Genomic DNA, 12,643 nt, shown 5'->3' with positions numbered 1-12,643 from the left:
TTCCTTCCAGCTGGAGCCTTCACTTGGAATGGGAAAACCAGCAGCTCTCAGGAAAGAGTTAAGCCCAGGGAGGCTTTGGGATCCTTTGCTGGGGAGAGGGTTGTTCTTTTGTTTGTTTTGAAGCTGCTGGCAGGAAAGTGGGGAGGAGAAAATGACCTAAGTGATAGTGAGGTTGCCATGAACTATATAAAACCGTAGAAATTCGAATCGGAGAAACTCCACCTCGCAGTCTTGAACCATAAGCACAACCCCTGAAGAGAAACCCACCCCACAAGCGAGTGATCTCAAAAAGGCTTGAACTCCAACCAAGTTACATGAGCTCAGAGCTGCTGCAGGACTGAAAACCCAAGAGCTGTCCCAGCCAGAGCCAGTTGGAGTGGGAGCTGCGAGCAGGAATGCTGTTCTTGGGAAAGTTGAAAAGAATGAAGTGGAGGCAGCTTTTCTGGATCGCCTTCTGCGTGGTGGAGCTGTCTGGTGAGTACCGACTGCAGCAAATACGCGGGTGACAATGACAACGTGAGACCAATGCATGGGGCAACCTCTTTGTAACTTCTGCAACAGCATCTTAGGAGGATGCGTTTTAACATGCATTTAGTGGAGGCTGCAATTTCCCATTGCAGGGAACAGCAGCAGACGTCCTGGCCAACGTGCTGCAAACAGAAAATGCTGCTGGGTTGAAAGGGAATTGGGATATTAGAGATCCCTGCAATATTGCAGATGACACCAGGGGATGCAAATGCAGCATGCAAAGCTCTGGATTCACGGTTCCAGTCGTTTCTCAGGCTGCACTGGTGTAAATCAGCCTTTTGTTTTGTGGTGGGAAGAGTTTCTGAAAATCAAATGAATCTCCATAAATATTAAAATCTCCTATTCCAGCACTTCAAATATTCATGGTATGAAAAAGTGAATAGTAACAGAGAGATTTTTCTCTAGGTAGTACTTTTTAAGGGGTTATATTTTAGGGGAATATTATCATTTTTGTCCCAAACCCAACAGCCATAAAGTAATAAAGAGAGAAGCAGCGCTCCGTGTGCTGCATAGTGTGCTGGGACGGGAGCCAGGAACCTGCGGGTGTCTCCTCAACTGTAATTTTTCCTTATTCACATGAATGTGAGCGACTAGATCTATTGAAAGAACTTGCTGTATTTCGTTCTTCTGTTTCACGGTGCTCTTTTCATGGTTTTTTTGCTGCCAAGGTATATCGCTCACCGCAGCTGTTGTTCCTGACCCTCCACTCTATGTTAATTTTACAAGGAGGGAAAAAAAACTATTTTATATGAGAGACATAGATCTCAGGGCTGTCTGGATGGGCTGAATTGAGCAGTGAGTGAGGGTATAAGACAAAAGTGTTTACCTGAAGCTCAAAAATCCAAATTCCTTGTAGTACAAAGCAAAAGTGATACAAAAGTGATAAAAAGCTTTGCCTTTGTAAAGACAAATCTACCGGGCGACAGGGGGTTTAATGCTGCAAAATGTCATTCATTGTGCTGGCACAGCCGATGCTCCACGGTTCTGCAGGATGTTCTGGGGCTTTATTAGCACTCCCTGCAAAGTCGAGGAGGTTTATTTCTGTTGGGTGTTTATTTCTCCTGCGCAGAGCAGAGAGAAACCAGATTCTTGTCACCTCTTTGGGACCCCAAGTGAATTAAACAAAGGTTTCAGCTGCGCAGCTCCCAATAGAAATCCCAATCTGGGGAGGTTTGTGCTCAGGTTGGCCCCTGGCTACCCTCTACAAGGGTAGAATGGCCAGTTTTAGCTAAAACCACACATTTTACAGGGAAAAAAGACCCCATGCCATACTGGGCCAGGTCTACAAGTGCCACGTGTGGACAGGGCGTGGGGAGGATGGAGCTGGGTACCAATTAGCGGTGGGGTGATGCTGCGAGTGGCTCGTGATGGCAAAATTGGGTATTGATAAACCGCACGGAGAGCTGTCCTGTGCCTGTCTCAGAATGTACATGGAAAAGGGAGCATATATTCTAGCTGAACCTAACGCAAACCTTTTAAAAAAATTTTATCTTTTTTTATTTTTAATATATTTTAAAATTATTCTCTGCCCAACTAGATTTTTAAAAAGAATCTATTTTATTGTAATTTTAAATCATTTTTTTCTTCCCTTCGTTCCTTCTCCAAGCTCTAAAAATCTGGGAAGAAAAAGGGGCCTTAAAACTCCCAGCAGCTTGAGTTTAACATCCTTTAAAGGGCTGCACAGCGTGACCACTTAAGCCAGGAGCAACCCCGCTCCCCGGGAAGATGCCAGAGAGCTCCCAAGCCCAAGGAAACCCTTGGTCCAGCAGCTGGGGGGTTCCCCACAGCCCCCCACCCTGTGCGCCCTGCGTGCCTGCGGCCCCACACCCATATCCTGTCTGGGAGAAGGAAAAAGGGGGAGGGAAGGGATCTTTCTTTATTTTTATCGGATATTTCCAGAGGGAAGAGGGCTCCACCCGCTTGAATTCCTGCCATATGGCTGGGAGCAGCAGGACTGGAAAGCGATGCAGCTGGAGCCCTCGGAGCTCCCCGGCTTCCTCACCCTCTTCTTCAGCCGCTGGGACCGGCCGGATGGAGGCGCCAGGTCCCCTGTGGCCCTTGGGTGCACCGGTTGAGCCTGAAAAAGCACTTTGTTAAAATTCAAGGCACTCCAATAAGCGCCCGGTTTGGAAAAGGTTTACAGAGAGATGCGTGTGTTGGCACAGGGTGCAATTCCTGCCTGGGAATCCCCTGGGGTTGCACCTTCCACCTGGTGGGATGGGGCTGCAGGGGAGAAACCCCCCGGTTTGATTTGTTGCGGGTGCAAAGTAGGGCGTGAATTATGGAAACTTCTCTGCTGTTTCCCGAGTCTTTGCCACTGCAGAATTTTGCCTTTTGCCATTCCAGTTTAGTACTCAGGGATGTGTTGGACCATATCAGCAACTTCAACAATTTATATCGTTGCTTTTTATTTTTTCATTTGTTTTAAGACGACATACTTCCTAAGCACTATTACTACAATATCTTTAAAAATCAGAGGCATTTACTTTTTAAAAGCTAGACAGGTAAACACAATAGGTACTATGGAGTACTACTGTTTTCTTTCACATATCTGCATGCTTTTCCTCTCCATGTGCTAGCGCTACCAGGCAAAGATTTCTCCAGAATTAATAAATGGCTTGGCTTAAACTCTCCAACTCTTAATACTAACAAATTGACAAAGTTTAGCAAAGCTAGTAAAAATGTATGGTGCAATAAATGACCCACTTTAGCTGAGCACCATGTAGATTATCCAGCTCACATCTGGGTCGTTATTTATCTCATGAGTCCTAAGGTTTCAAAACACTTAGCTGTGTTTTCTATAAAAGTGCCTGCGCACACTACGACAAAGGAAAGAAAAAGAAATACTATGTGACAAGTCTTCTCATGAATTACACTAAGCAATAATCCAGGCTTCAATTTATGATATTCAGTGGTGAAAAGGCTTTGATTAGAAATACCTCTGGTGCTTTACAAACATCTGGAACAGCTAAAAGGTACTTGGGTGGCTGTGGCACTTGGGGAGGTCAAGTCCAGGCGCTATATTGTTCTAGTGATGTAAAGTTTCCTGCCAATGTCCATGCAAACACAAAGCTGGATGCCAAGCCTGGCTCTGACTTTGTGCTGCTCATTACTCCGGGCAGGCAGTCATGCCTCCTGCTTTTGATTTGTTAAAATTCGTCAGAAAAACTTGGTGATTTAACCAGTTGGAACCGAATTGCCTTGGAGAGGAGAAACTTCTCTCTGAACTCAAAGCTGTGCCAGAAGTTAAACCCCAGCTCCAGACACCTGCGCTGAACCTCAGCAGGGCCCCCGTTTCCCCAGAGCAGCTGCAGCGGGGATGGGGATGGGATGGAACACGATGGGATTGGGAGGGATGCGATGTACCTGCCCGTTGCCAAAATGCGCTGTGATCTCAGGCTTCGCTTTTCACAAACCGTCCAGGTCCTCTGGACCTGATCCAGCAAAATATGAACATCCCAATGTAGAAAAATCCCTGGCAGGAGGACGCTGCGGTGCACGATGCTGCGGCACTCAACCCAGAAATGTGTGTTGATGGGGACCTGTCAGTGCTGCTCCATCTCCGAGGGTTGTTTGGAAGGATGAAGTAACTCTTCTTGGAGCTCAGGCTCCCCTGGGCACAAATACAAATGAAACAATGCATTTGGTATTATTTTCTCTTTAGTGTCTGGATAAGAATCTTAAACAGCCCTGGAGTAGAGAGTGAAGCTGTTTGTTAAAAGTGGAAATAGATCTTAAGGATAGAAAAGGTTAAGAAATGGGAAAAAATGCATTTTCACTGACTCGCATAGTTCATTTCAGAAGGAAAAGCTCGAAGTGTCATCTTTGTAACATACCAGGAAGCAATATATAAACTTTAAGTTAGAACAGCAAACCATTCTCCAAACCTTCTGTTTTACCTCCAAAGATGTTTTTGCTCATGAGTCAGAGCTGATCCCAGGCCAATGGGAATGTTTCTATTTACTTTGAGATTGTGCCTGCAACTGCAAATCCAACTTCTTTTTTTCCTGAGGCGCGCAAGAGATCTGTTCCAAGGCCTGAGTCTTTCCTCCGAGGGTTACAAACCAACCTCCTATGAAATCCAGCTTTGTGCAGAGCTCTGTGCATCCCTCGGTAAGCCCGAGGATGCAGCAGGATGGGGGTAGAAACCAGCCTGGCCTCCCCCAGTGCTGCCCCGGAGCCTCCGCAAGGCCCACACTAAAGTTTGGTACTCACCCAGATGCAATGTTTAGTCTCTGAGCTTCTCCCATATGAGCTCTAAGGCAGCCTGCCATTTTGGGGCAAGAAGAAAGTGAATTTGTGAAAGCAGGGACCCGCGGGGATGGGGCTGGGATGGAGGTTTGGCAGCCCCTAAAAAACCTTCCTCCAGCCCCAGGCAACGCTTCTGGGAGCCCAACGGACACCCCCACATCGACAGTCCTGGCCACCGAACCGAAAGGTACCAGCAGCGCGGCAGCCACCGCGGCCACCGGAGTCCCCAGCAGCGCCAAGCCAACGCCGGAGACGTCTGGTAATCGCTCCCCTCACTCCTCCTGTGGTTGCTGGTAGTGTTTGTATTAATAACCAGATTGATGAAATGCACAGGTCCAGCTTGCCCTCAGAAACTGCATGGTCAGTGTCCAGGTTGTGCTCCCAAAAAAGAGCCTAATGGGATGGTAATAACTTTAATTGTGTGCAGAAAATCCCGCCTGGGGCAGCCTGATCCTTCTGGCTTCAGGACGGGTGGCTTAGACCCATCCTTTTTAAAACAGCCAAGAGATGAAGGGACAAAATGTTCATTCATCTTTTATTTCAACAGACTTGTTCTTTGCTCAGCAAATGGCACCCAGAAGAGGCCCTCCAGCCTTTGCAATAAGCTCTGAAGGGCCGTGAAGCAGGGACCGTTGCACAGATGGATGGTGCCTTTCTGTTCTGTTTGAAGTCAGAACATATTTCTGCAGATGCTGGGTCAAGGGAGAGGTGAGGGTAACACAGGGCAGGTCGGGCAATGGCATCCTTGCCATGGTGCAGCGTATGCCCAGGAAATGAGCCCATTGTAAACAGATTATCAAGCGCATGTAACAATTAGGTAACTCAAGCAAGTCTAATGCGCGTTTCTTATACAGCCAATAACACGTTCTGGTACCGCTGGCTATGACAAATCAATATTGTACTTCAGTCATCGCAATGCCACGCATTGATTTTAGAGGACTTAAGCTTTCTCGTGTATCCTTTTCATTGCATTTCTTCAAAACCGAAGCTGCAGCCGAGTCCCCGGTAGCCAGCCCCACGTCCCTGGAGCTCAGCAGCGAGCGGACGAGCTCGCAGCCCAGCCAAGCGCCCACGCTGGCGCTGGGCACCCCCTCGGGGCCAGAACTTGGAAGTCAAGGAGTCCCTACAACCAAGAGCCCAGTGACTGTACCCAGCACGGTGGCAGAAACCCCAGGCTCCACGCCAGCTCTGACGAGCGATGCTGCCACCTCGAAGCATCTTCCCGTCTCGGGTACCACCACGGCACTGCACAAAGGCGGCGACAGCCCGAAGGTAAGGATGCAGCTGTGGGACTGTGGGCTGTGGGACCATGAGGAGACTGAACTTGCCTCACAAATCCCCAAGAATTCGCTGATGCCAGCACTGTGTTTTGTTTTGTTTGGTTTTTACCTTCCAGCCCATCACGTGCCACAATGTCAAAGAAGTGAGTGACACTGGAGCCATCTGCTTGCAGCTCAATGAGTCCAGCACTTGCGTGAGTTGCAACTGTGGACATGCATCTCTGGGGGAAGAACATGCAGGAGGAGGGGGCTGCAAGCAAATAACCAAGGGCAGGTTCCTGTGGTGCCCTCAGGCTTGCAGTGATGGGGTCCCCCATCACACCTGGGGGGCTGGTTTAGGGTGGGAGCTCACACCATTACCTCTGGGACACAGCATCTGAGCTGTGCCAAGCTGGCAGAGGTGGGGATGATCCCAGCAGTCCCGAGAGCATCCCAAAGGGACCATCCCAGCAGTCCCAGGAGGATCCCAAAGGGACAACCACAGCAGTCCCAGGGGAAATGCCACCCCCTGGTTGCATAAAATCTCCTTTTCCGTGAGTAAGCTCTGGGTCAGTTTAGCTTCTAAAGTACCTCCCACCATGTTTAACGGAAAATTGCCTTTGTTCTTCTTCTTCTTCCTCTTCCCTGTTGGGAAGGCGATTGCCTTTTTTTGTCGCGCCAGTCGCCCTAGGAAAGAAAACATGAGCATGGATGGCAGATCAATGTTCCCATCTGCACAATTCCTAAGGGAATCCCAGGCATTCTGTAACTGCCCTTGGCCTTGCGCACCAAAAATGAGGCATTTGTAAAAGCAGAAAAGGGTCCAGCTGAGACGCTATTGTGGGTGGGAGGGAAGAAATCTTTCATACAGGAGATACAGCCTGCAATGGAGGGCAGGTGGTGCTGGATCTTGTGGGACAGCAGATTTGGCAATGCCCTGGGTATAAAATGACAATGATTAATTGTACTTCCGCTGGTCAGCCTTGCTGCTGCCACTTAGAACGAGCAAGTTCTTATTCGGCTTTTCTCTGCAAATTGGCGATTAAGCAGCATTTAGATTTGCTCCCGTTTATGGCAACTGCACTTCAGCAAGAATTCACATGGAAACTCCTCTGGGAGCGAGTGGCTGTGATCACAGGTGCCACCTACTGGGCAACGGCACCGTCTGGGCATGGGGTTTAGACGCATTAAATATGCATTACATACCTGCGCTACAAAAATGGATGCATACATAACATACAGAATATCCTACAGAGTTGTATCTAATTGCACATCCTCTCAGCTCTCCCCCATGTGAAAGGGGTCAAAGTGCCTTTTTCTGAGAGTCTCACCCCAAAGCACCTCAAATAAGCATCGAGTGGGGAAAAACCAGCTCAGGCTCAGCAGCCCTGGAACCCGGGAACCAGATAAGAGCATCTGCGAGGAGAGCAGATAGGAGGGAGCGTGCCGTGTCCCGCTTTCCTGCTGGCCTTTCCCAAAGCAAATGAGCAATACGCTGGCACCCGGCGCTGCTAATTGCAAAGGGAAATTCTGACACTCCGATGAGTTCTTTCCACAGCAGAGAAAGGAAAAATACACGCTTGGGTCTCTTGTTCCATCTTGGCCTTTCTCACCCCAAGCCAAGCTCTATAGAAACAGCTGAAAATGATTTGTTTGTTGTTCTCCCATGGATAAGGTTCTTCTGTTTTGTTTCTTTTTGGTATGCTGAGAGGAGGTGGCAATTTGAGCACAATATGGAGGCAATTCTAAGGCAAGGAGAGGAAGGCACTGAGCTGCCTGGCTCTGCTAAACGCTGAGACAAGAGGGTTTTTTGCAGCCCCACATTCGTGGGGACCCCTTGGGGCAGGATGGGGGGCTCAGCTGGAGCCAGTCTCTGTCCCGAGGGGGTGGGCACAGCCAAAGCTCAGATGGTGTCCCAGCTGGGAGGATGTTAAGGAAGCTGATAACGTCTTTTAGCAACTGTGGGCTCTGTCTCCAAGCCTGACAGTGGCTGAAAATAGACCCAAGGAGAAAGGCCATCCCGTCCGACCCAGAAATTGGCCGGCAGAAGAAAAAGGCTGCAGCTCCTCACTCCTCTTCCTCTTCCACCCAAGGGTCAGTTCAGCCCTAAAATGTGAGAAATTTGTATTATTTTGCCTAGCCTTTGATCAGCCACCTAGCAAAAACACTGAGGACATTTCCTAAACAGGAAGGCTCAATGCTTCTTTGTTATTTCCCTCTTTCCCAGCCCCTGCGTGGGACTCTGGAACAATAGGGCTCTTTAGGCGACTCTTTCAGTCTGAAAACTGGAGGGACTTGCTATGCAGTTCAGATCCTAAATTTAGCTTTGTTTAAACACCATTTGCAAGAGTTGCTAATAATATCTTCATTTATTAAGTTAAGAAACAAGAAATAAGCATCTCCGTTTTCGAGGTGTTGGTATCGGGGCTCAAAGCAGCAGTGAGGTGGGAGGTGAGGGTCTGACACCAGCGCTCTTTGCCACTTGTCATCACTTCTGCTCAGCTTCGCACAGCCCAGATGAGCCACCAACACACAGGGGGTGAATGCACAACTCTACCAATAGTACCACCAGCAGGAGATGGAGAATTAGTCAATTTGGTTGGTTCAGCGGCCGTTTATTTTGGAAATTTTGCAGAAACATTTTTTAGAGATGAAGGGGTCGGACTTGTGGAGCGCGATATGTGAGGAGAGCGCCCGCCGCGTGCCCTCCCCCTGCCAGATCAAACTCGCCAAGTCGGAGGTGGACCGTGACTGTCTGCTCCTCATCCTCGTCGGGGAGAGAGGTCAGTCGAGCTGCTTCCTCTGGTTGCCATTAACACCACGGGATAACGACCTCCATCTGGGCAATGGGAGAGGGGATGCTTTGTGGGGACAGGCTGTGGGACACAAATCCTAATTACAAGTGGGGACGTGGCTTCTCTGCAGCTCCTGCTCTAATTTCTGGGGTCTTGTTGGATCCATGGAGCTGTGGTGTTGCCTCCAGAGCAGCAAAGAGGCTCGTGGCTCCTCCATCTTCATCAATGGCTCGTTGATGCTGATGTTACCTCCACGTAATATGCCTCTTGTATTTTAAACCTTGCAGATCCTGCTACAGATATGCTCCAGGAGTCTCACTGGGAAAAGGTAAATTCCTTAAGCAAATTCAGCTGGAAAAAAAAGATAAAAGGGTGGCCTGATTGGCTGGAGAAAGGAAATGTTTAGATGGTCATTTGAGGTTGAGACCTGAACCTGCCTCCATCTCGGAGGTGCTTGTTGGCACATGAGATGGTTGGAGCCAACCTCTGTTAGAGAATGCAACCCCTGAAGGCAGAAATGCTTGAAATTGTAAAATTCTGTAGTATTTTTATTTAAAAGAAACAAAAAAGACCTCGATCCCAACAAGAACTCTTTGGATGTAATTGGTGCTCTGCTTCTTCAAAGTACCACGCTGACATTAATTAATTCCTCATCTCGACACCCCGGCGAGGCTGCCGTCAGCTTGTAAAGCTGAGCTCCAGGTGCCTGCAACAGCTCCGAGATCTTTCAGCCGTACAGATGCTCTAAATCTCAGGACCTGAGCGCTTTTGGCCAAGGGAGAAATTCTCCCTGTGGCACAGAAGATGCCGGGTTGAAAAAGAGCCCTTGAGGAGGCGAGAGCTCAAAGGGCAAGCGCAAAGCTCAGGAGCTGGGGTAGCAAAGCCCGGCTTTGTTTACGTGAGGCTGAGCAAGGAGGTGAAGAGCAGGATTGTTTGAAGCCCGGTGCCTGTTGAGCAGATGCACATGTTTCCTGTTTGTCAGATTACCGGCTCTCTTTGGTATTTTTTTTTTTCCAGTTTGGAATAAAATCCCTTAAACAGGGGAACGTGAGGAACCACCAGGATTTTTCTCAGAAGACCCTGATCGCCTTGGTCACATCTGGACTCATGCTGGCGTTCCTGGGCTTGGCTGGCTATTTCCTAATGAAGCGGCGGAGCTGGAGCCCGGCGGGCGAGAGGCTGGTTAGTGCTTATCGATGGCAGAACCCCCGGTAGGGAGGAACCCGGGAGGCTTGGGGGGCTGCTGGGGCAGCCTGGGCAAGGCAAAGGGCTGGAGCAGGGGTGCCAGACCATACAAGGCGAAGGGAAACCTCTCTTGCCTTCTGCAATGAACTCTTAGCTGGTTGTTCCTGTGGGAAAACCACCCCCTTTTCGCTTGTACTTCTAGGTCTAACAGTTATTTTTGCTCAGCAGTAAGAATTCATCCAGCAAGACCCCTCCAGAGACATCAAAACCTTATAAATTTGTCATTAAAAGTGATGCACTTTAACTTTCCGTTCGCTGCATTTGAGTTACGTGTCTGTTTTGTACTGATGCTGTAATAAAGGCTATTTCTCCCCTCACTTAACAAGCCACGGTAATAAAATATATTAAGAAAGAAAGAAGAAGAAATTTCCTATTTCTATTTTTCCTCTTTCCAGGCAGGCTGACCACTGAGGACCATTCCCCACCAGCGACTTTTGGGAGCACAAGCCCTTTGTAAAGTGAGGACGGGCCGTGCTTTTCCCCCATTGCTGCCCATGGGCGCTTGACCTGTTGTGTCCTGGGAAGCCAGGAGGTTATTTCATGGCCAGAAAGGAGGGAAACCATGGGAAGCTCGGCAGTTTGCTGTGGGTGCTGGATGCTGCCAAGCAGACAAGGAGAGAGGCTTTCACCTGCCTCTTATATCTGCTACCAGCTGGGAATTTGCACACACAGCCCGGGACCACCAGCACTCACTGCGTTGCTGTCAGACCTGCCATGGTCCAACACATGGGGAGTGCTCATGGTGGGCAACGGAGACAGCTCTGTGGTGCTCTGGGTCTCCACACCGTCTGTTCTTCCTACCCCATTTCCCCCAAAATAAGACCTACTCTGAAAATAAGCCCTAGCGTGATTTTTCAGGATTTCTGAGGATGCTCGAAATATAAGCCCTACTCCAAAAATAAGCCCTAGTTACAATTAATTTAAAAAGGTTAATTTAAATAATGTCCAGGCAGCTATACATGTAAAAAAAGGCATCTTTTGGAGCAAAAATTAATATAAGATCCCATCTTATTTTTGGGGAAACAGCATAGCAGTAGTGATACCAAGCCACGCAGCGTGTCTTTGCATCTGCTGGAATGCCGTCCTGCACCTCTGCTGGCACCTTGTATCTATTTACAGGCTGAAAGGAAGGATTGGGAAAGGCAAAGAAATAAATACATTTTAAAAAGAGACCATTTCCATAGCTTTCGTTCAACGGTGATCCTGACTCGGCCAATGTGGAAAGCAGAGGTGGTCTGTCACGCCGTAGCTTTGCAAACCCAGGGCAGGGTCAGCTCCAAAACCTGGTTATGAGAAAACAACAGAAACTGACAGCTTCTCTTTGCAGTTCCTGGCTGAAGTTCTCTTGCTTCATCTTGCCACGGCCTGATTCAGGCGCTCTGTTGCCCTTCTGCTCAGCAAGAGCAGGTTCCCATGCCTGCAAGTTGTTTGTCCCTCCTGTTCAGGAAGCACCGGCAGCCAAACCGCTGCCTGCAATCAAAGCCACTTGCCGTCAGCCCTTTCCCTTCCCTAACTCTGCCTTTTGTGATTTATGCACCTGTTTAGGCTGAAGACCCGTATTACGCGGAGAACGGGAGCCAGGGGAACACGCTGTTGATGACGCCCTCGCAGGAGCAAGCTGAGGTGCAGGAGAAGCCGAACCTCAACGGTGGGACTCAGGAGAACGGCCAAGCGTCCTCCAAAAACGGGCACTCGGCCAGGCAGCACAGCCCCGCCGACACCGAGATGTGAACCGTGCGAGAGGAGCATCCTCGGGGATGCAGGAGATGAGAGAGGGTGAGAGTTTTCTATGGACAATTAGGGAACTGCAGAATGATGATGTTGTTGTTGTTGTTGTTTTGGTGATTATTTCTGTGAAGAACTTCCAAATCGGCACATTAAGCACCGGAGCTGCCAAAAACCTGCTTCTCTGCCTCCTCCTGCTTCTCCCGTTGACCACACAAGACACTGTTTTGCAGCTGTTCTCTGCTTTTGTTGTTAGAAGATGATGGGAAATGCAAGTGCCCTTTACCCTGAACGGCTCTGGAGCAGAGGCAGATGGAAGCTACAGAAGCCTTGAGCCAGACTCCAAACAGCCCAAATTTTTGGTGGCAGTGCGTTAGGCTGATTAAAATAGTTGAATTTCAGTGACAAAGACCTCTCAGGTTTCCAAGAATTTTGATTAAGAGTTGTTTTTTTATCTCATGTTTAAGTGCAGGATTTCTTCCTCTTTCGAGAACATCAGGCATTTAATCCCCCTCCTTGTGCTTTAGGTCTTCTTTAGTATTTTCTACTCCAGCAAAATTTGCTGAAGCTCTGTGTAAAACTTTCCACAAGGAATTGAAAGATGAAATGTGAATAGACCTCAATCTTGTTTCTTTTTTCAGTCCTACCAGTATACAGGTGGTTGTTTTAGAGTAAAAATCTATCTTCCCCAGTCTCTTCCAGTCAGAGACTGGAGATGGAGCTCAACGAGGCAGAGCCAGCAATCAGTCATTTAATGAGCTGAAGAACATTTGCTACAGCTGTAGGACTTTGGGAATAAAAGATGCTCCCAGTGGGATGCAGTGCTGGATGGAGACTTGG

General features: G+C 48.6%; 1 protein-coding gene across 2 annotated transcripts; it reads left to right on the top strand.

Annotated features, from left to right (window-relative positions):
* The first annotated feature begins 231 nt into the window (after positions 1 to 231).
* On the top strand, positions 232 to 12,420 carry CD34 (CD34 molecule). Of its 2 annotated transcripts, none has more exons than XM_082068934.1 (8): positions 232 to 474; positions 4,898 to 5,038; positions 5,768 to 6,051; positions 6,176 to 6,253; positions 8,674 to 8,821; positions 9,121 to 9,161; positions 9,851 to 10,015; positions 11,624 to 12,420. In XM_082068934.1, the coding sequence occupies exons 1-8, from the start codon at positions 396 to 398 to the stop codon at positions 11,807 to 11,809; spliced, it is 1,122 nt and encodes a 373-aa protein (XP_081925060.1). In that variant the 5' UTR covers positions 232 to 395; the 3' UTR covers positions 11,810 to 12,420. The 2 variants fall into 2 exon arrangements, with proteins under 2 accessions (XP_081925060.1, XP_081925061.1); XM_082068935.1 differs by lacking the exon at positions 11,624 to 12,420 and adding an exon at positions 10,244 to 10,404.
* Positions 12,421 to 12,643: the final 223 nt, after the last annotated feature.

This window comes from Streptopelia decaocto (assembly GCF_964273445.1).
Source record: "Streptopelia decaocto genome assembly, chromosome: 19".
Classification (NCBI taxonomy): Eukaryota; Metazoa; Chordata; class Aves; order Columbiformes; family Columbidae; genus Streptopelia; species Streptopelia decaocto.
Note: the sequence above shows the minus strand (reverse complement) of the source record. Positions and strands in the feature narration are given on the sequence as shown.